The 21,437-nt window shown below is 36.1% G+C and overlaps 1 protein-coding gene across 1 annotated transcript in view; it reads left to right on the top strand.

Moving 5' to 3' along the window:
• Positions 1 to 21,437, top strand: part of LOC150109147 (synaptotagmin-10-like) — a 113,645-nt gene that overhangs the window by 71,052 nt on the left and 21,156 nt on the right. Inside the window, exons 4-5 of the mRNA XM_090401696.1 lie at positions 1,570 to 1,674; positions 17,506 to 17,717. Coding sequence (XP_090257822.1) covers positions 1,570 to 1,674; positions 17,506 to 17,717 — 317 coding nt within the window. The remainder of the gene's footprint in view (positions 1 to 1,569; positions 1,675 to 17,505; positions 17,718 to 21,437) is intronic.

The raw sequence follows: 21,437 nt of genomic DNA, 5'->3' as shown, positions 1-21,437 counted from the left end.
GAGGAAAACTTCATTCATCCAGTTTTATGGGACAAATCTGAAAATATCTTTCGATGCTATGGTGAACTACGATTATATATATATATATATATATATATATATGAATAAACGAATTTATAATTTCAAAATTATTTTTATTTTTAAACATAATCTTCTTTAAGACTAATGCATTTATTCCAGCGATACTCCAGCAGCATTATCCTGTGCCTGTAGTGGTTCTCAGTAAGATCTGCAAAATACCCCTCTACAGTTGCAATCACTTCTTGATTCGAAGAAAAACGCTGACCAGCGAGAAAGAGGTTTAGTTTTGGGAAGAGATAGAAGACAGAGGGAGTTAAATCTGGGGAATAGGGTAGATGCTCCAACAATTTTTTTCACGAATACTTGGTAGAATGACTGCAATTTCCCATGGATGCTTACGACAGATGTACCAACTTAGAAAAAAATATATATATATCTTGCCGATAGTGTTGCCATTTATGGTCGAGGCCGAGAACTTTTCAGCCCACCCACGTATATATATACTGCTTGGAAAGAAATCAACGGACACCCTCATGGGCTAGGTGCATCATGCCACGTAACGAGTCACTTGTTTGTAGACGGTATAAATGGGAGTAATATGATGCTCCCAAGTCAGAGCCGCCGGGAAAAGTGGCTGCGAGAAGGGAACTGACGAAGTTTGAAAGAGGCGTTGTGATAGGATGCCATGTAGCCGGCAGATACGTTGAATGCGGAGTTCAGGGCATTTAATCGAACACAAATCTGCACACAAAAACACATTCAGAACGGAGGCTCACAACCGCAGTATTCAAGCCCCACATTACCCAAAACAACATGCAGCGTCGTCTTCAGTGGTGCAAAGAGCAGTACAGTGTGACATGGAAGCTTGGAATGCTGTGTTATGGAGCGATGAATCACGCTATATCCTGTACCAAGCAGATGGACGTGTGTGTTGGGGAGGGGGGGGATGCCCGGTGAACGCCTCTTACCAGAGTGCGTAACCTGAACTATGAAATTCGGAGGTGATATGATAGTATGATCCTGTTTTTCCTGGTTTGGTGTCGAACCTCTGTTTGTGGTGACACGAACATTGAAGTTCGAGAAGTATCGTAACATTCTGGACAATTCACCGTTTTCTACTTTGTGACGCTTCTACGAAACTGGCCATTGTCTCTTTCAGCAAGACAATACACCATATCATAAGGCTGCTGCTGTAACTGCGTGGTTTGTGGACGTGAACATCACCAAATTTGGCTGGTCCACAGAGCCCTGATCTCAACTTTCTTGAATATTTGTGGGATGAAGTGGAGCGTCAGATGAGGTCAAGGGACGCCCAGCCCACAAGTCCAGGATCTCATTAAATGGCTACAGGAAGAATGTTCCAAAATTACCATTGATTGCTATGCTACACTTGTGGAAAGTATGCCCAGTGGAATCGCTGCAGTAATCGAAGCGAAAGAAGATCCTAAATCGTATTAAGGTGGACCGCATGGTTGTTTGTTTGGACGCCATGATTGTTATATATACAGTATATATATTTATATTTATTTTCTTCCTCTCTCTTTGTAGGTAGTGCAAGCAGAAGATCTTCCTGTCAAAGATCTTACTGGAAGTTCTGATCCTTACGTAAAGATACACTTATTACCGGACAGAAAAAAGAAGCTCCAGACCAGGGTAAGTAATAATAACTATAATAATAATAATAATATAATTATAATAAAAATAAATAATAAATAATAAGTGATATCATAAGTAATAATTTATTTGAGAATTGTCAGCTTCGAAAGTATTTTTCATAATAAATGGAGCTATTGTTTTAGTCGGTTTTTTTTATTTCTTTTACTTTTTTTTTATTTATTCAATTTTCTCGATAAAACAGAAATCTTAGGTAATTAATAAAGAAAGAAATACTGTATAAAGAAGGGATTAAGCGCCTTCATGGCAAAATTAGAAGAATAACGGACATTGTGTCCTTCAACTGGAAAAGGACTGAGTTCGACTTCTCGTCGTGGAAAGAGGAATCTTCATGTGAGCTTTTTTTAATTATAGGTGAATTAGCCGATCTCATGAGTAAGTAGCAGGACTTTTCATGCCTCATACAAAACTAATCGGCGAGGAGATCATACACAATTTACAAACTATAAACACTGTTGGTGGGGGAGGGGTATATGGCGTTGCGTAGTTGGAAGATTAAATAGGAGAGGCGGTGAGTTGTGTTTAGTAGAGTGATGTGTCCTCTAACGATGAGTCCTTCGACTCCTTGGAGGTGTCACGTAATACTTGTGAGAATTCGTATGTATTATTTTCTAGGTGTACTTGGGGTCAGAGTGAACATCGCGAGACTCCAAATCCAATGAAATAAGCGAATGGTTCCACGATATTTGCTGTCTAACAATTATTGCAAATAGATGGATCTTTTTTTTTCCCTCTGTCGGTGGGGATTATTTCCTGTCTTATTAAAAATTTAGATACCATCATCTGACAACAAAGACAGTGTAGTCTCGTAGTAATTTTCATGACGCCACATACGTTCGATTATAGTTGCAAACAACATGATATTATTAAGAAACTGGTTTTAATCCTGGTTCAGCAGAAATTTCAATTACGTTCATGGGAACGAAATCAACCTCGACAATGGTGAGAAGCAGAAACATGGCTTACCGATTAAAAAATATAATAATAATAATAATAATGTCCGATTGAGGAAAATTAACAGGCGTTAAGAGGATTTGTTTATTGTATTTATTCATATCCGAAGGTCTGTTGTTTGGAAAGCTTTCCAAACAATACGCAGTGGGTTCTAATCCCACAGTTGCGTCGATGTTTGTAAATGTCTTTTAAGTAGAGTGATTTATTAGAGAACTGAAGTGGCAGGAAAACAATCATATTCAAGTTGCCAGCTTATGTTCGGTATATACACCATATGGGGACTGTTTATTGTGGAAATTTTCAAGAATATTTAATAGTAGGTAGAGACCCTCATTTAGCATCTTACTAATTTTAACATCTCCAAAATTAATTTTAAACGTTTGCTGCTAAAATTTCAAAAGATAAACAACTAAATTACGACCACGGAAATACGAGTCTGTCTGTGGTAGAATGCAGTTGTGGAGGAATTTCAATCAAAAGAGAAGGTACCTTTTTTTTTCTTTTCTTTCTGATATCTGCATATTTTCAATATGCAGATATCGATATATACGTATATGTATATTTCATGATTCCAAGACGGGAAAACACTGCTGTCTAAGAACATCATCAGAGGTAATATACTGTAAGTTAGCGAGGCGGTTATTCTGAGAGAAATGAGAGAGGAGTGAGTTTTAGAGATGGGGAATAGACTGAAATCAACAAATAATTTTTCCATTGGCTTCTCTCTTGGAAACCGGATTTTGTTCCTAAAACACTTACCAGCTATTTAGAGAAAACACACACACATATTCATTCCATAACTTCACTATACATCAGCATGGTCACACCGCACCTGGGTGATGTGCCACAGGTGCAGGCTTTTCTTGAAGTTTTAACTCTTCAAAAACCAGCCCTCCGGACACGCCAATCAACCACTTCTCCTTTTACCAGGAACTTTACCATCTGTAACTCTTTTGGTAAGTCCTCCTTCCATTTTTTTCTATATGTCCAAAGTATTTCTACTTTCTTCTGTCAGTGCTTTAAACAGTACTAAAGTTCTACATATCCTTTCTAAAACCAATCTATACGCTCGCTTTTTCATTGTATGAGATCCTTATTAGTCTCCTGTAACGACACATCTCAAAAAGCAATTATCCTTTTCTTTTCAAGCATCTTTAGGTTCCAACTTTCACATCCACAAGTCTCCATTGAACAATTGCATCCAGAATCCTCAGCTGTGTTTCCATAGCGATAGATCTGTACTTTTTGACTTTAGTTAAATCTCTGATAACAATCAGAGATTTAAACAAAATTTATCTTCAGCATATCTCAATTTGCTGATCCATCTGTCAATCTAACCTAAATCCTGCTTTCAGTTTATCCAGTGTTACACGCATTATGTTCTCAGAATAAATACTAAACTGGTGAGAAGAAATTTACTTGGTTTGTTGCTCACTGTACAGATTAGTTATTAACCTGATAATGTGTTGAGGAAAACCCGTTACTTTCATTACTTCCCATAGTTTCTCATGCCGAACACAAAAACTAAAAGCTTTTGAGTTTTCTATGAATCACGTTGTTAAAAAGTCTAAACTGTCTACTTCTAAATGATCTGCCTAAGACTAGAGATCTGATCTCTGGTACCTTGTTTTTCTTGAAACCTGCCTGCCTGTTCCTCAGGCATCTCAGCCGAGATTTTGACTTCAATCCTTTAAAAGAATCTTTAGTAGAACAATGCCATCATAAGAGGTTAAAGTAATAGTACTGTATACCAAACAGTCTCTTGTAATTATGCCACTTCATCTGGAATTCATCTCTTCATATTTATTGGCATAACATTTGTCCTTGTCTTATCTAACGTGTGTTCTGTTGTTCTATAGAATCTCATATTCTTCAGTCCCCTGTGCCTCTGTATCTCCAACCTTCTTATGATCAGATCCCATGTTATTGTGAGATCCATAAATCTCTTGATCTCCTAATTCTTCATACATTATTTACAGATATCATATATTCACCTCTTATGCTCATCTGCTTTCGTATAATACAAATACTCCAGCACAACCTTTCCCATTGGAAACCAGTAATTAGATTGCAAATGAAGTTTGTGTTTGACATTTGGGTTTTGCTTGTTTGTGCACGTAGAAGATTGTCAGATGCAGTACATCATCTTTATCCCATCTATAGGCAGGATTTATAAGAGTAAACGATCATTAACATGCAGAAAGGAAAACTGAGACAAAAGAACAAAGATGAAACTCTGACATTACTATTGAAGGTCATTAAAACCGTTCACCCTAACGCATCAGACCAAAGAATAAACTGACTGGACATCGACTTATGAAAGGTAAGTGATGTGAATTTGCAATTTTTTTTTTATGTGACTACCACTCGTGAAAAGTTGTAGTACTTCAGTACCGTGATCTGATTTGGCCAAGGATTTTTTTTTCTTTAACACGGAACGTTTTTAAGTCACTTCGAGCTTCCAATAAACGGGATAGTGGTTTCACATTGGACAATAAAATTCATCATCACCTAAAAGCAATCACAAACATCTATCCCACGGCGAGATTTGAAGGAGCAACTTGTTCGTTGGAGAACGGATACGCTAAATATTCGATAAACCAGACCGGCAAATTTATAATTAAATTTTACACTACCGAAAGTAAATATATTAGAAGATCAGAATATTTGCTTTTTTTTTTCTTTACATTACAATGACCATTGGAGACATGTTGCACAGGTGTACTAAAGGAGACAAGAAATATCTGCATTCTAGCAAGGTTCTGAAATATAGATTTCCAGTTACTAAAATGCTATGGTTATTACTTGTGCTGTTGTTCCAACTGAATTTAGACGGAGAAGTCTGGAGTAACTTTGATTTGAATAATTAGATCTCAATTTTTTTGTCCAATTGCATCATTGAAGATAAAATTCAAAAAAGAAAGTTTGTACCTTCTATAGTTTATCTCGATAACTGAAAGTGGGACAGAGAGAGAGAGAGAGAGGAAAAACATATATTGTTTTCTGAAATAATAAAACAACTCTAACTTTTGTTGGGTTTTTTTTTTTTTTTTTTTGAAGCTTATGAAAAACCAAATCCATATTTAGGTCATGACTTCTTAAAGCAAAGATGCTTTTGGCACAAGTACAAGGTTACAAAAACATTCACTTGTTTTTAGTGAATACCGTTCGGAACACGAAAGTTTATTTTAATGTCTACTGCATTAATTCAAAAAGACAGATTAGGTATATTAAAGTTTTGTATTTGCAATAATGTTAACCATTGATACCATGAGAATTTATATGACGTGAGATATTTAGATAAAAAAGAAGAAGATGGTTAACTGGAAAATCATTAGATTAAATTTTTAATGAGAATTCCGCCCACAGAAGATATTAATAATATAGTATATTATTAATATCTTGGGTAACTGGATTATCTAAACAAGAGTTAGGTAACAATCCAGTTATCCTACTCTAGACGCCAAACACAGAACCTTTTCAAAAGCCTCTTCAGGCTTCCAATTAGCAAGAACGTTATCTCACACCGAGCGAAGAAAAACGTCTAACACTTAAACATTATCAAAGCATGCATGATCGTACTGAGATTCGAAGACACAGCTTGTGGTGTCGAAAGCGGATAACAATATATCTTTTATGAGATATATTGTTAATAACAATTAAAGACGTGTACAGAAAAATAGAATTTATTAACTCCCATGTATTTCTTACTTGTTACAAGGGTAGCATCAAGAAGAGAAGACTGGTTGACAACAGTCAAGACATAAGTCACAAGACATGAGTAACACACCATGTTCATTGCTCGTATCCCAGAAGAGATGATTCAGTTTAAATCTATTCGAGCGCGTAATCTTGGTTTGATTTAAAAGAATTATGGGTGTAGACCCATAGTTCCAGGAGCCTGTCTAGTTCCACTAGACAGTTTCCAAGAATTGGATATAGTCCTGACGTTCTCTGTTCAAAATAACAAACTGGATACGAACTAGATATGCCAGCAAAGAGAGAGAGAGAGAGAGAGAGGCAGTAATTTATTTCTAGTGTATGGTAGGATGGAAGATAGTTTGATTTCCCAACTGGCTTGAACGTGGTTCATAAATTATACTTGCAAATAGCAAGTGTTATTTGTTTCGATGATCCTTTAAGGTACGGGATTTTTTTTTTTTTTTACATCCGCTTGTAGCCTACTTGACGCATGATATCAACAGATATTTTTCAGACAATATTCTGAATAGCGGCTCGGTTATATTCATTAGTAGCCAAAGCTATTTTATTTTATTTAATTCTTCTAACAGAAAATAATAAGAAGAATAGATAGAGTAGTTTTGATAATATCTATCTTCTCTGATGGAGGATAGTGTAAAGAGGAATGGATGTATCTGTCAGTAAAGGAAGATTGTTGATAGACAGAAAATTGATTTAATCTCTAGAATTTTCGTCATACTCAGCCAAGAGGTACTCATTTAATATGCATACTTAGATTGATTCGAAAGATTAAATTATTAAAAAGAAGACATCACATCATTCAGCCAATAAATTTAACAGCAGACCATTCATACACATGATGAAGTGATTTTTTTCCCCAAGGGTAAGCATTTTCCTTTATCCTCTCGACGGTTGCGTTACTTAGATATTATGGTAAATGTGGAAAAATGCATCGGAGAATTACACACTGATGAAGCAATAAATAAAAAGTTTGAAGTTTCCCAAACTCTATTCAAAGCAAATCTTCCCCAAAATATTCTCAGAATTGCAAGCTTTTTGTTCTTTAAGCGGCAACACTAATATTATCATCACTAGGGCTAATAGTTAACGCCATTGTTCTGATGGATACTACAGAGTATAATCGTAAACTCAATACAGTATTTTACTGAAACAGATCGACTTACAGTGTAATCAGCAAAGACCGGACTCAGAGCTAATAAACAAACTAAACAAATGATTGGACCATGTACATTCTTGTGATGCTTCTGCTGTTGAAAAAGTGCATATTCGTCGTGCTCGTGTTTTCACATATCTATTTTGTTCCCATGGTTCATAAAGGTTAACCATTACATCCTATAATTGACTGCATTAACTATCCAGCTTACGATCTTGCTAAATATATTTCTAGTCTTCTTCGAAAGTTTACTGGTCACAATAGTTCTTATATTAAAAACAATAGAACCTTCGACTACAAAATTAAATGCCTGTGTTTTCCGGAAAGTGAAATAATGATTTATTTTGATAGTTTCACTATTAAATTAACAAACCCCCTCCCCACTTCATGAAACTCTTCGTTTCTTAGGAGATGATTTCTCTGGGAATACTGTTAACTCGTTGAAACCCACCGTCAAACAGACTGAGATAACTTACATGGGCCGTCCTGTCTCACCATCTTTAGCTGTCTGGAAAGTCGACTCTTCAGTGACTTTTTCACAACCACGTATTTAGCTTCGCTCTGCGGATAATATCTTTGCATTTGAGTTTCCACTCAGAAACGGAATTATGACAGTTTCTGGATGAAATATTCCATGTACTCCCGCATCAAGTTGACTATTGAAGGTACGAATCCAGTAGATATTCTCTTTCTGAATATTTCGATAACCTGCACTTCTTTCTACAAGCAGCATTCAATTTTCCGTTTATTTTTAGATATCATCCCACCTGCAATCTGATATGCAAGAAGTTTCTATACCTTACCTTAAAGGTACATCGGACAAACAGCACGAGTTCTTCGCAAGTATCTATGCACCATCTTTAAATTAGTTCGGAAGCTACCTTCTTTTCTACCGCCAACCAGGAATAAATTACACCTCCCTCCTTGTTGACGTCTGCCAGTCATCCTGTTCACGTCGACTTTATTTTGGACAGACGAGTCGTTCTGCTGCAATTAGAAATCTGATTTCTGACTTTACTTACTAGGTCATTGACACCAGAATTCTTTGGAATTAAACCAAGATTCTTCACTCAAATAAATTTAAATTCAATCATCTGTTCCCTTCCACTTGTGAAACGTTACAGCACTGTCCAAATATCATCCATTTTGATTGTACTGTATATCTATTTGAAGTTTGGGAAAGTAATCAAGAGGAACTGTTGATTTTTTTTTTTTTTTTGTAACTGTTTTGACCGTTGTCAACTGATCCTCTCTCTCTCTCTCTCTCTCTTTCTTTCTTTCTTTTATGATGTTCTTGTAACAAAGAAGAAATATGGAGGAATTAATAATTTCTATTTTTAGTACATTTATTTTCAATATAATAGGTCTGCTACACCCAACTTTAAAAACATCTAGCTACAGACCGGCAAGTTACAGTCCAATTGTGACGAATTTGCTATTATTATTATTATTATTATTATTATTATTATTATTCACACAGTCGAAAGGTATTATTCCCAACAATTTAACAAGTGATGCAGACAATATTCTGATTCTACTGTAGAATCTAAGAATCGTCATGTCTATAATGTCAATAACCAAACACACAGGTTGTCCTCGACTTACGACGGCATAGTCGGAGGTAGTTGTTGCTATAAGTCGCTAATCTCTACGTACTTTATGAACCACAGTATTATGTACTATCAGAGCAACAACTTTTCCATTATCGTGTTTCTCTATTATTTTTACTTTCCACTAAATCAATTGTCTTTCTCTTTTTCACACCACCAAAATCATCACTTTTTCGCTTGCTGGCTATTTTCATAAACAAATAATGCCTCTAGAATTCCAAACGTTTTATGTGCAAATGAAATCAATACAAGATGCTTGCCAACACGTGGCTAGTGACTAAGATCAAATTGTAGTTATGAAGTTTAGTTGTTATGAAGTTTCATCTTTCTGGCAGCATGATCCGCATTTACTGTTATTACTGATGTTCCCAATTATTACTTTTATTACATGATGCCTCCGAAGAGATTCAAGGAGTCATCGCGGAAGGGTACCCCCACACCACACAACCTACCGTCTACATTACTTAAACATCCTTCTATACACAAAGCCACAATCAACTACTATGCAATTAACAACGTCAACTACATCTGAGCGCCATCTACCGTCAATAATGGTAGATTTTATTTGTAAATTGCGTGTGTGTGTGTGTGTGTGTGTGTGTGTGTGTGTTAGCTAGGAGCGATTTACCTGTATGCGGGATCAATAACCAGACGTGAACAGACTTCTATGTGATGATACATTAAGGAGTTCTCCATGTCGCCTACCAAACTGATATAATCACAAGAAAGAACATACTAGTAGCAGAGTTATGAAGATAGCTTATGTTTTTATATTCTTATATCCTCGTATGCTCTTGTGGTTATATGAGTTGCTTTAATATCATTTTTGTTCTACGTGTTTATCAGAACTTTCAGATCCTCTCGTATGTAAAGCCAAACATAAATTATAGCAAAAATTATATTAAAGCAACTGATATAATCACAAGAAAGAACATAAGAGAATATAAGAATATAAAAACATAAGTTACATTCATAACTCTGCTACTAGTATGTTCTTTCTTGTCGTTATATCAGTTACTTTAATATCATTTTTATTCTAGGTGTTTATCAGAATTTTCCAGACCTCCCCGTCCTTCGTAGTGTCTACTCACTACTAAGAACTCCTCATTTTTGCCTTTCTTGGCTAAGGTGAACTTGGCCAAGAAAGGCAAAATGGGTGATGCAGTCCTTAATGTCTCTCACAGATAGGCCACTAATATGACATCCCATGATAACCATTTCTTTTCTCTCCACATCATTTGACAGTAGTACGCGGATGTCCAATCGACTCCAGACTATATCTGTTTGTCTTATATAGGTCGTGTTGGTGACATAAATATACCTATCGGTACGCCTCATTCTAGAAAGAGGAGCAAAAGGTAAAACGACTGTATATCCACAAAATGTAGCGCAACAGTGACGAGTGAAATCGTTTTTTTTTTTTAAGTCACTGCGTAACTTACTAAAATGAAGAGTACATGACGAACTATTTGTCCATCTAGCGGTCTAAATATAAACTCCGTTATACTTTTGATTGTTCAAATTTATAATACACCATCAATGCATGGTAAGCATTCACAGATGCACATCAGCCACTCGTAAAAATCTCCACAGATTTGTTTACGATCATTAGGGTTTGTCTACCAAATATATCCGGATCGGGAAACTTCGCAATGGTTCTGCATAAGAACCGATTTTTCCTCTCCATTAGGACTGACTGTTATCTTCATTTAGGATCATATCAAGACAGCGAAAGTCATTAAAAGAGTATATGTTGTTTTTCAATTATATGGGTTCCTCAACCGGTCTTCTGCGGGAAGGCAAATCCGAATTTCCTGGAGGAAAGTCCCTTCCACTTCTATATAAGACCGATTAATTCGCCCTTAGTTGCACATCGCTTGAAAACGTTCCTCAAATACATATTATCTTCTGGATTGCACTACGCAGATACCTTCAGAGCCAGAGTGACTTTCGAATATTCAGTCACTGTCCACATTTCTATTACTACCGAGTTCTGCATCGTTGACAATTCCAGTAGAGAATATCACCACTTGCTGCTGAAATCCTTTTCGTCACTGAACGTTGTCCATATACAACAAGTGCAGCGGATTTGTCTGACAAGCAACCATTTTCTGGGTTACTTGATTTAGCGGTAATTTTTTACATACCATTAAGTGAATTCCAACTTCCACGATTGTTAGTTAGTCATTCCTTATCGTTTTTGTTTGGTGCTCATTACTCCTCTTTGGAGAATTCCTGATATACGCTTCCATCCAAGACCTGCGACTGACCTCGCAAACGGCAGATGCATTCATCTGTCGATGGCGAGATGAATTACAAATGAATGCAAACGTACAAAGGATAATTGAATATTTGTGAGAAATAAGTGTACTTGATTTTCGACTTCGCCTAACAATTCATTGTCGAGAGATAAGGCATTTGTATTTAAAGTCTCTGGGAACAAAAGTCTACTTGTAGAATAATACGAAGGCACTCACAACTACAGGCTACTCGCATTAATACACCGTCTCATTCCATGATTCTGATTCAGTTATTAAACGTAGTAGTGCAGCATGAAGGAGTGCTGCCATCCAGTGCTGTTGAAGGAAATAAAACATTCATTAGCATTTTAAAATAAAAACCTTGAAAATATTTTGACCACCTTTTTCAGTTAACTGGAATTTTGTAACTTTAGTTGTTTTATGAGTAAATGGCGATCGAGTTATTTATTTATAAGTATATACTCACTATGCCCTTTCGAGATAAAGGAATACACAGTAAGAAGCAATGAAGGGAGAAAAAGACAAGTGGTGTAAGTAAATAAATGATAGTTAAGAAGGCAAATTTTATAAGTTTACATTTTATATATTAGAAATATTAGAAAGAATAAACCCGATAGTCTGCCTATCTTTGCATCACTTGTCAACAACTGAACATCTGTCAGGTTCTTCCCAGTATCACTAATGTTATAGATTGAACAATAGTGGTCCAAGGACTGAAGAAACAAAAAAATATTTTTTGAAAAGGCTTTATATGAAAAGATCTTTATATCCAATATTTAAGATTTGATACTATTTAATATATATTTCTAGATCTTTTCCAAAATTTTGTCATCACCGCACAAGATTTCTCCTAGATGAAAAAAAAATCTTCTGCAGTGGAACTATAACCCCTTCATTCCTACATATCAGTATTCTCTTTTTCATTGCTGTCATAATCCATTATTGTTGTTTTTCTCAAAATTCTCAAAATGTGGGCGTTAAATTTCAAGTTCTTGTTTACTATCATCTGAAGAACCCTTAATACTTTTCTTTTTATTTCAATGCATATTAATCGAATAAGCTTAATATGCACCGAATACGAAATTTAGAAGGAAAGAATCCTATTCTTTCCTTCCAAATTTCAAACCTAATGTGTTTACAACATGGTACTACTAACTCACTCATCTATCCACTCCGACAACATTCAAATCCTTTTAGACATCAACTTTTGGGAACTTCCTCTGTCCAAAAAGAATCCGAACTCTTCGAAAATAGAAAAAACTAGTGACGCTACCTGTTGTATCTTTCTGTTGTCGAAAGTAGCAACTTTCATTAGCGCTGTGTCAACTGTTAATGACATTTGTTTCATTAGAAGCCGAATTATAGTGACAGTGTGTTTTTGACGAACGGTCGGTCGTCACGATATTCATGCCGTACGCGATGAATTCCCGCTATCAATCGCATCAAAACTTCGAGATGAAACTCACCATTGACTGTCTGGCAAGGCGGAATGAATTCTTTGTGGATAATGCCCTTGTAATCGTAGAAACAAATCAGCATTGTCTTTACTTTTGACTTCTCCAAGCGACTTTTTTTCGGATGCCCCTCTTCTGGTGGTCTCCACTCAGCACTCTGTTTCGGGCTCATACTGAAAACACACCATGTTTCGTAACACACCAGTAACGATCGTTTCCAGGAAGTTTGAGTCCTTATGAGCAGTTTTAATAAGGTCCATGCAGTGTTCAATTAGGTACATTTTTTGGTCGTCGGTCAACACTTGTGGGGAATAAATCGCGAATTCAATTTACGAAGGCCCAAACTCTCAGTCAAAATTTTGTGCACAGTTGATTTTGGAATCCCCAATTCATCTTCAATCAATCTCAAGGATGATTTCGGGTTTTCTTTGATCAAATCTCGCACTTTTTCAATGTTAACTTCGCTCAGTCCAGTTTTTGGACGGCCCGACTTTTCGTCGTCCTCAAGCGTCTCACGACCACTTTGAAATCGCTTAGACCACTCGTAAACTTGAATACGGGATAAGCATTCATCACCGTGAAGTTTAACACAAAAGTCAATCGCAGCTCTCTGTTTGAAACTCATTTTCCGACCGTTCGTCAAAACACACTGTCACTCTTGGCATTATAAATCGGCTTCTAATGAAACAAATGTCATAAACAGTTGATACAACACTAACAAAGGTTGCCGCTTTTGACAACAAAAAGATACAACAGGTGGCGTCACTAGTTTCTTCTATTTTCGAAACGTTCAGTTCCTTTTTGGACAGAGGGTGTATGCATTATCTGCGCGCGCGCGCACACACGCACACACACACACACACACTTGATTCTCATTTAACTCTCTCTTAATATTATTATATATACATTAAACAATGATAGCCTTAAAACAGCCTCAGCAACTCAATATAGTAGTAAATTTTATTTTCTGGGGATACAACTCTCCCATATGCAGTTTGACGATACGATAGTCACTCTTCTAATTTTTTATAAAAAAGAAATGAAATATCTCCAATTGCCAGCTCCATGCACTACAAACTCCGCAAAGACAACATCATAATCATTACTAGAGCTCACAAATGTGATGCTACTGTTGTTCTCGATGCCAGTGATTACAACTGGAAAGTGAATATGCTGCTCAGAGACCACACCACTTATAATCTACTAGAATATGATCTCATCAAGTCTCAGAAAATGTGTTAACATATTTTCTGAGACTTGGTGAGATCAGAAGATCAAAAGATTCTAAAAAATATGACATCTTGGCCTCTTGAAGTTGTTAAAAAACTCAAACCGTGTAGTTCCCTCCCACGAATATATGGATTGCCAAAAATTCCTAAACCCAATTATCCTCTTCGTTCCATAGCAGACACTACTGACTCTCCATCTTTTAAATTATCCAAACATATACCTAAATCTTTAATTCCACTTACTGGCCACACTTGTTATATTAAAAATTCTACTCATTTTAAATTCTTCATTCAAAATTTAGTTTTAAACAATAATTATACCATGGTGAAGTTTCATATCACCTCCTTATTCACAAATATGCTCCTCTTTTTTGACACTAAATTTATTGAAACATGCTTTCCTCCCCCGGCATTATTGATCTCTAATTTTTCTATCCATACTGGTTACCTCTCTTGGAAGGGTACCTTATATTAGATTGTGCAGAAAGAATAATGTAGAGTTTGTTGGACGGAGAGATTTGTAAAATGCTGATGGACTACACTTAAATGGATTCGGAGTTAGGTATCTGGAGAGAGCTTTGTTCACTGAGAATGTTGAAGCACAAAGTCAGGAAAACTAAAGCAATTAGGACGGATGCAAACGAGTGTGTGTGTGTGTGTGTGTGTGTGTGTGTGTGTGTGTGTGTGTGTGTGTGTGTGTGTGTGTGTGTGTGTGTGTGTGTGTGTGTGTGTGTGTGTGTGTGTGTGTGTGTGTGTGTGTGTGTGTGTGTGTGTGTGAAGGCACTCGTGAAGCGAATGAGTGTGTGAATTAACAAAAAATGCGGAATCTAGTCTTTCAGACAACAATATCGACGAATGGGACGGTCAATTCAGGATGTAAAGGTGGATGATACAGTTTCTATATACTAATACTAGAAGCATCAGGAATAGGGAGTGAAGTACTGCTGATGATAGCAGATGAATTACAACCAACAAGATTAGGAGAAAGTTGGGAAGATAGTAGTTCTTTTGAGTCAATCTGGTGTGAGGTCGAGGCCATACTTCGGAGACATACATTGGAAGGAAGAAAGATCATATGACAGAAGGAAACGGAATTTATACACTTACTGAGAGATAATTACTTAAGAAGAATATGACGGAGGGAACTCGGGGTATGAGTTGGATCTTGTTATAGGGGCAGGAGACCTGTCCATAACTAAGGTGGCTACATCACCTCCGATTAGGGAAAGCGATTATATGGTCTTGACTTGAGAAGTAGCAAAACAGTACTCAGTATATGTGTCATCTCATGGAATCGCTCGCATTTTAACAGAATTTGAAAGTGAAGTGACGATGCCGTTGACTAGGCTGTTGAATTCAAGTCTCAGCTCTGGCAAAAGTCCCAAGAGTGTTGAAGGAGGACAAAATAATTCCTTTGCATAAAGGTTCTACATCTGTAGTTGCAAATTAGACCAATCAGTATCTCAGGATGGTGGTAAAAATACTGAGAAAATTAGTCAAAAAGGAATTCAGGAATGATTGTATAAGAATATAATACTCTCTGATGGGGAAAATGGCTTTGTGAAGGGTAGCTCATGCCTTAGTAATATACTAATTTTCTTATTTTTATATGTACAGTGACAGCTGAGTTGGATAAATGGAATGGCTATAGGATGCTGCTGCTGGATTTTGCAAAGGCATTTGACAGGATACCACATGGTACTCTATTATGCAAACTGCAACAAATACGGATGGATATGAAACTGGTGATAGGATAGAAGTGTCACCGATGAACATATACCATAAAGTAGTATATGGAAAAGCAGAATCCAGAAGGCCAGTGATTAGTGGCGTGCGGCAGAGCTCTGTGGTTGGACCACTGCTGTTTAATTTATACATAAATGATATAATTTGAAAGGAGATATTCAGTATTTTTTTGCCTAAGACGCAAAGTTGGACAGTGCAATAATTAAATAATCTCATGTAGATAGCAGCTTGCAGGATGATTTAAAGAGGCTGACATATGGGCAAAACATAATGGATGTCAATATGTGGGAAAGTGTAAAGTTATGCATTTTGGAATAATAAAAATTAAGTTGTGTACCACATTAAGGGAATACCCCAGGAAATTGATGAAGCCAGGGATTTGCAGGTTGTACTAAATAGAAAAGTTGAAGTTTTGTTGTCATATTGCTAAAATAGGGTAGCCCAAAGGATTACTTGGTCAGTGAAGAAAACTCTAACAAGCAGAGATGAGTTATCATTCCTCTTTATAGTCTTAATACGACCACATCTGGATTACTGTGCTCAGGTGTAGTCACCTGGATTTCTTGGTGATTAGGAAGTGGTGGAGAGGATCCAGAGGCGAGTTACCAAGATGATGATGATGATGATGTGTGTGTGTGTGTGTGTGTGTGTGTGTGTGTGTGTGTGTGTGTGTGTGTGTGTGTGTGTGTGTGTGTGTGTGTGTGTGTGTGTGTGTGTGTGGAATGTTCCTTATGAGGATAGATTGAGGGTTTTTTGATTGCAAAAGTTGGTTGATATGTGAAAAGGGGGGGGGATATGATAGAAACATTAAAAAAAAAATAAGCTAACGCCTAATATTCACGTATAAATGGAGTAGGAGAGACATTTAAATTACGGAAATATTTTATAGGATTGACGCAGGGTATATGTTTCAGCATTTGGTTAGTGGGAGCAAACCAAGAGATTATCCTTGGAAGTTGGGTAAGAGAGTTGTTAGCAAAGACTTTAGTAGATTTTTCACTTGGAGAGTTGTTGATTATAATTTGTCTGCTATTAATTGGTTTCAAGGAGAGGTACTATGCTGATAGTTCGGGTCTCCCACAATGAGTCTTAGGAGGTTCCCGTACTGTAATAATATAAACAGATAGAAGGTAGTTTCATCTGCTTTCCCATATTTCCCCTTCTGGATAATTTCTATATGGAGCACTTTAAAAAAGCATCTCTTGATACTGCCGCTTTAAAACCGTCTATTTGGTTAAAATATATTGATGACATGTTCTCTGTTTGGTTATTTGGCTCAGACACATTATACTCTGAAATGATATCTTTTATCTCAATATTTGAAATGAAATTATTTAATTTATTTAATTATTTCTCTTTGTGCTGTAGTTACTCCATTAAATTGTATTATGAGCATAAACCAGCAACTAAGCCTAAAAATGCATGCATTATCCAACCCCTAAACATGCATGCATTATCCAACCTTATGAACAATTATGCTTATTGTTCATAAGCAGAATTAGAAGTCAAACTATAAATGAAAAAGTGGTCTGTCAGACTCAAATTGGGTACTGTGCTTTAAGCATTTAACAATGAATCTTAGGCATGGAAAGTTAACTATGCAATTAATTAACACTTTTTATATTTATTAAAATAACACATCAATTTGATGTAATGCATTATATTGAATTTTTATATTAGGTTCATAGAAGGAACCTCAATCCAGTATTTAATGAAACCTTCATGTTCGCTGTACCCTATAATCAACTTAGCTACAGAATTCTTCAATTTTCTGTGTACGATTTTGATCGTTTTACAAGGAATGATCTAATTGGTCATGTTGTGGTTAAAGGACTGGCTGATTTATGTGATGCAGAGCATGAAATGGAATACATTATGGATATTGTAGGTGTGTGCCCGGTAAGTTCTTCATATTTTCTCTAAACAGTGATGATACTTCACAGTTTCATTGCATATGTTTATTAATTTGATTCACATTTTGCTGAATACAGGCAACTTCATTAAGAAATTGTGATGTTCGCAAATTATATATATATGTTAAAGATGGTAAGCTATTTTAAACCTGGTTTTACTCGATTTCCCAAGTAAACAAACAGACAAATATGTCAAGTTTACGCCTGCATGTATTGCAAGTCTAAGTGACCCGTATAGTAGTATAAGTCTAGGCAACTCGTGGTAAAGGTGAAATAAGCTCTGATCACTATTATTAATAAAAAAAACTTTCTATATATATATATATATATATATATATATATATACACACACACATTTCCTCCACACACGAAAGGCAGAAGAGTCTATAGCAAACAAACGACGTGTGGGTAAAAACAAATAATAGTGGTAGAAAAGTCAAGCTGAAAATTAGTGTAATCACAAACCTCTCTTTCATAGTTATTGTCCTTATTAGCTGAAAGGCTTCTATAACATGATGTGTGAAGAATTTTTTACATAATCTTTTTCTTATTGCACCTTACTTTTACATATTATATTATGCCCGAGTAACTTCATTTCTGATAAGCCTAATTTTCATAATGATAGAGCAATTGATGCTATTGCCATAATTTGCTGCTGTGTCTTTCGCAGTGGTATTATGTGATCAATGGGTCTCTTTTGATAAAGAGATAAAATAAAATAAGCATAATTAAATAAATTATGCTTAACAAGAAATTATATTCTTGTTTGCGACTAAGTACAAGCAAACTAAAACTCATTAAATTTTCAATAACTTGCTAGAACCCTTATACATAAACAGACAAACATTTGCATTATTGTTTTAATCCTTTACCCACACTTATATCCAAGCATCAGCAAACAAAATTTGGACAGTAAAGTATCTTCACAACTATGTTGCTTGTATATAGATGATTTCACATCGATTGCTTCATTATCCCATAATGTACAGTACACTTCGTTTCAGGCATATGTATTGTTATGCATTACAGGAAGGGTTCCACATTTCTTGCATCCTACATGGGATTTCAACAAAGGACAATTCATAGCTTCAGTGGAACATGTGTATTAGACACATATTCCATTATTAAAGTGACGTTCGCGGTTTAAACATGTAACAAAAATTAAATATAATTTATTCAAAAACTATTCCAATATATATTCATCGTCAAGGAGATAAACCGTTAACTACATTCAAAGGGTGAATCAAAATAATAAGTCACACACACACATATATCTTTGACCGGTTCCTGAGTTACTCGATTTCTGGCACGACAAGCAGGTTTTTTGTCGCGTAAACTCAAGAAAATCGACCGTATAACCCATATTTCAGGCAGTAATATATTCTGTCGGAGTTAGGTACCAAGAAATGGCAGCACTTGTTACCCCCATCGGTTTCCGCTTATAATTACTGAAAGTTATTGGTAAGCTATCTCCGATTGGCCACATATGGAGATTGAACTGGAGATTGGTTTAACTCTATCTGGCTCCAAAAGCTAGATAGAGTTAAAAGGCCTCGCATACTCCCTATATATATAAGGACGTAATAGGCATTAGCTTATTAAATAATTAAAAACTTATGAACAATTAAGTTACTTCCCAAAGCTTGGATATTGGTATACAGTCTGATCGGTTTCAGTTCGATTTCTTAACGCTTGCAGGAAAAGATGATCGAATTTGAACTTAGTGTAGAGAAGTTTTGACTGGTTCCAAAGAACTCTATGCCTAGTGTCAATGGCACAAGAAGCAAGGCCAGACTTGTCCGATTCAAAAAATGTAATATAGTCTTAAATTTCTCCAATTCTAATCAAGGCAGAATGACCAGTCCAAAATAGAAAACATGACATGAGTGGGATACTTGATAAGACACCTGATAAGGAAAGATGTGGTAAAGTATCCTTTGTTGATTGTAGGAAGGCAGTTTCCAAGCTGGTTTAAAGGAAAAATATTGATTGAATTTACGAAGAATGCTTGCTATTTGGTTCTAGGTATTTTAAGGCAGGGTACTGAAATTCTTTTCCCATCGGATTATAATTAAATTATCAATTTTTTGAATGGAAGTTTTGTTGTATCCATTACATCTCAAATTGCCTTGCCTTTAATGCAACTGTTGTCATGAATACAATCGAGTCATATAAAATTAATGTCTTATTAAGAGATAAATCAACCTAGTGTTATCAACAGAGATCCAACAAAATGTCAAATCAATAAACAAAATTATTACTAGACAATGTACAATCGTGGGGTGCTACTACTGTTGAGAAGTTACAAATTCATCATGCTCATCCATCTCGTTTCTATGGTCTTCCTAAAATGCATAAGGGTGGCAACCCACAATGTCCAATAGTGGATTGCCTTCCAACTGTATTAACTCCCCAACTTACTATCTTGCAAAACTTCTCTCATCTTCAGAATCTCACTGGGCATACCAGCTGTTATATTAAAAATCTTCACTTCAAAGAGAAAGTAAAAGATCTACAATTGTCTAACGAGATTATGGTTTCTTTTGATATAGTCTTCCTATTCAGCCATTACAAGTGACTGTTTTACTATCTAATTTCTCAGAAAATATTGTGAACCTATTCATATTTACCATCAATACAGCTATTTTACATGGCATAAGTTGTTCATACAAATATAATAGAAGGGGCAGCAATAGGCAGTTATATCTCATCAGCCTTAGCTACTTATTTCATGGAGCATCTAGAAAAACAATTCTTTGACACTATATTCCACCAGTCTCATATTTGGTTACGTTTTGTTGATAATATATTTTTGCAACCTAGTCCCACACTGAGTCAGAATTACTTCACTTCCCACAGAAAATAAACTCCTTCTACTCCATACAAGTTCACTATCGCACGTGAATCCGACTACCCTTTTTGGATATCGTAATCCTGTGGGATTACGATATCCCAGGTCATAAGCTCATGCTGAATTTTCAGTTTATCAGAAGCCACTCTTACTGGCAGAAATATTCACTCATCCTCCCACCACCATTTATCACAAAAAATGGTTATCATCAAGAGTTTTGCACACTTGCTTATACGATCTGCTCTTCTGATCCCCTTTTGGTAGGTGACAACTGAATAAAATGAAAAGCAATGATATGTAATCATGAAGTATAATTATTGATAATTATACTAATAGCAGACTACACAGTCTAGCCATAAATACGTTAAAACTTTTTTTTTACAGAAAAAAAAAATACTGTTCGTGGTGGTGATCGGCGATAAATGATAATTGTGAGAGAGTGAGTAGAGTGCCCTCCTGCGATGAATCCTTGCAGGTTTCACGTATTAATAATAATAAAAACTTCCGCGCTGCCACAGAATTGCGCGAGGCAGATTGTAAGAAACCAGTATGTGATAGAACTCCACAAAGTCAGAATGCAGTCACCTATTTTCAACACGCAAACAAGACTCGGAATCAGTAGGATGTTTGCGTATTCGACTATTAAGCCAAAGAAGGTCGACGACGCTGCATTAGGATGCACCAGTTTGGGAGAGCTGTGAAGGTACGCCTCTGCCATAATCCTGTGAGCACACAGATGTCGCAAGAGATGAACGTTTAGCAGAGAACGGTGTCACATGTACTAACAGACGACCTGAGGGTGAGATCGTTGTTGTATTGGGCACTTCCGACCACCACATCATATGCGG

The sequence above is a fragment of the Typopeltis vanoorti genome, chromosome 2, assembly GCF_054136105.1.
Source record: "Typopeltis vanoorti isolate ZY-2024b chromosome 2, IOZ_Tvanoo_1.0, whole genome shotgun sequence".
NCBI classification, from domain to species: domain Eukaryota; kingdom Metazoa; phylum Arthropoda; class Arachnida; order Uropygi; family Thelyphonidae; genus Typopeltis; species Typopeltis vanoorti.
This window is presented reverse-complemented; position numbering and strand designations above follow the sequence as displayed.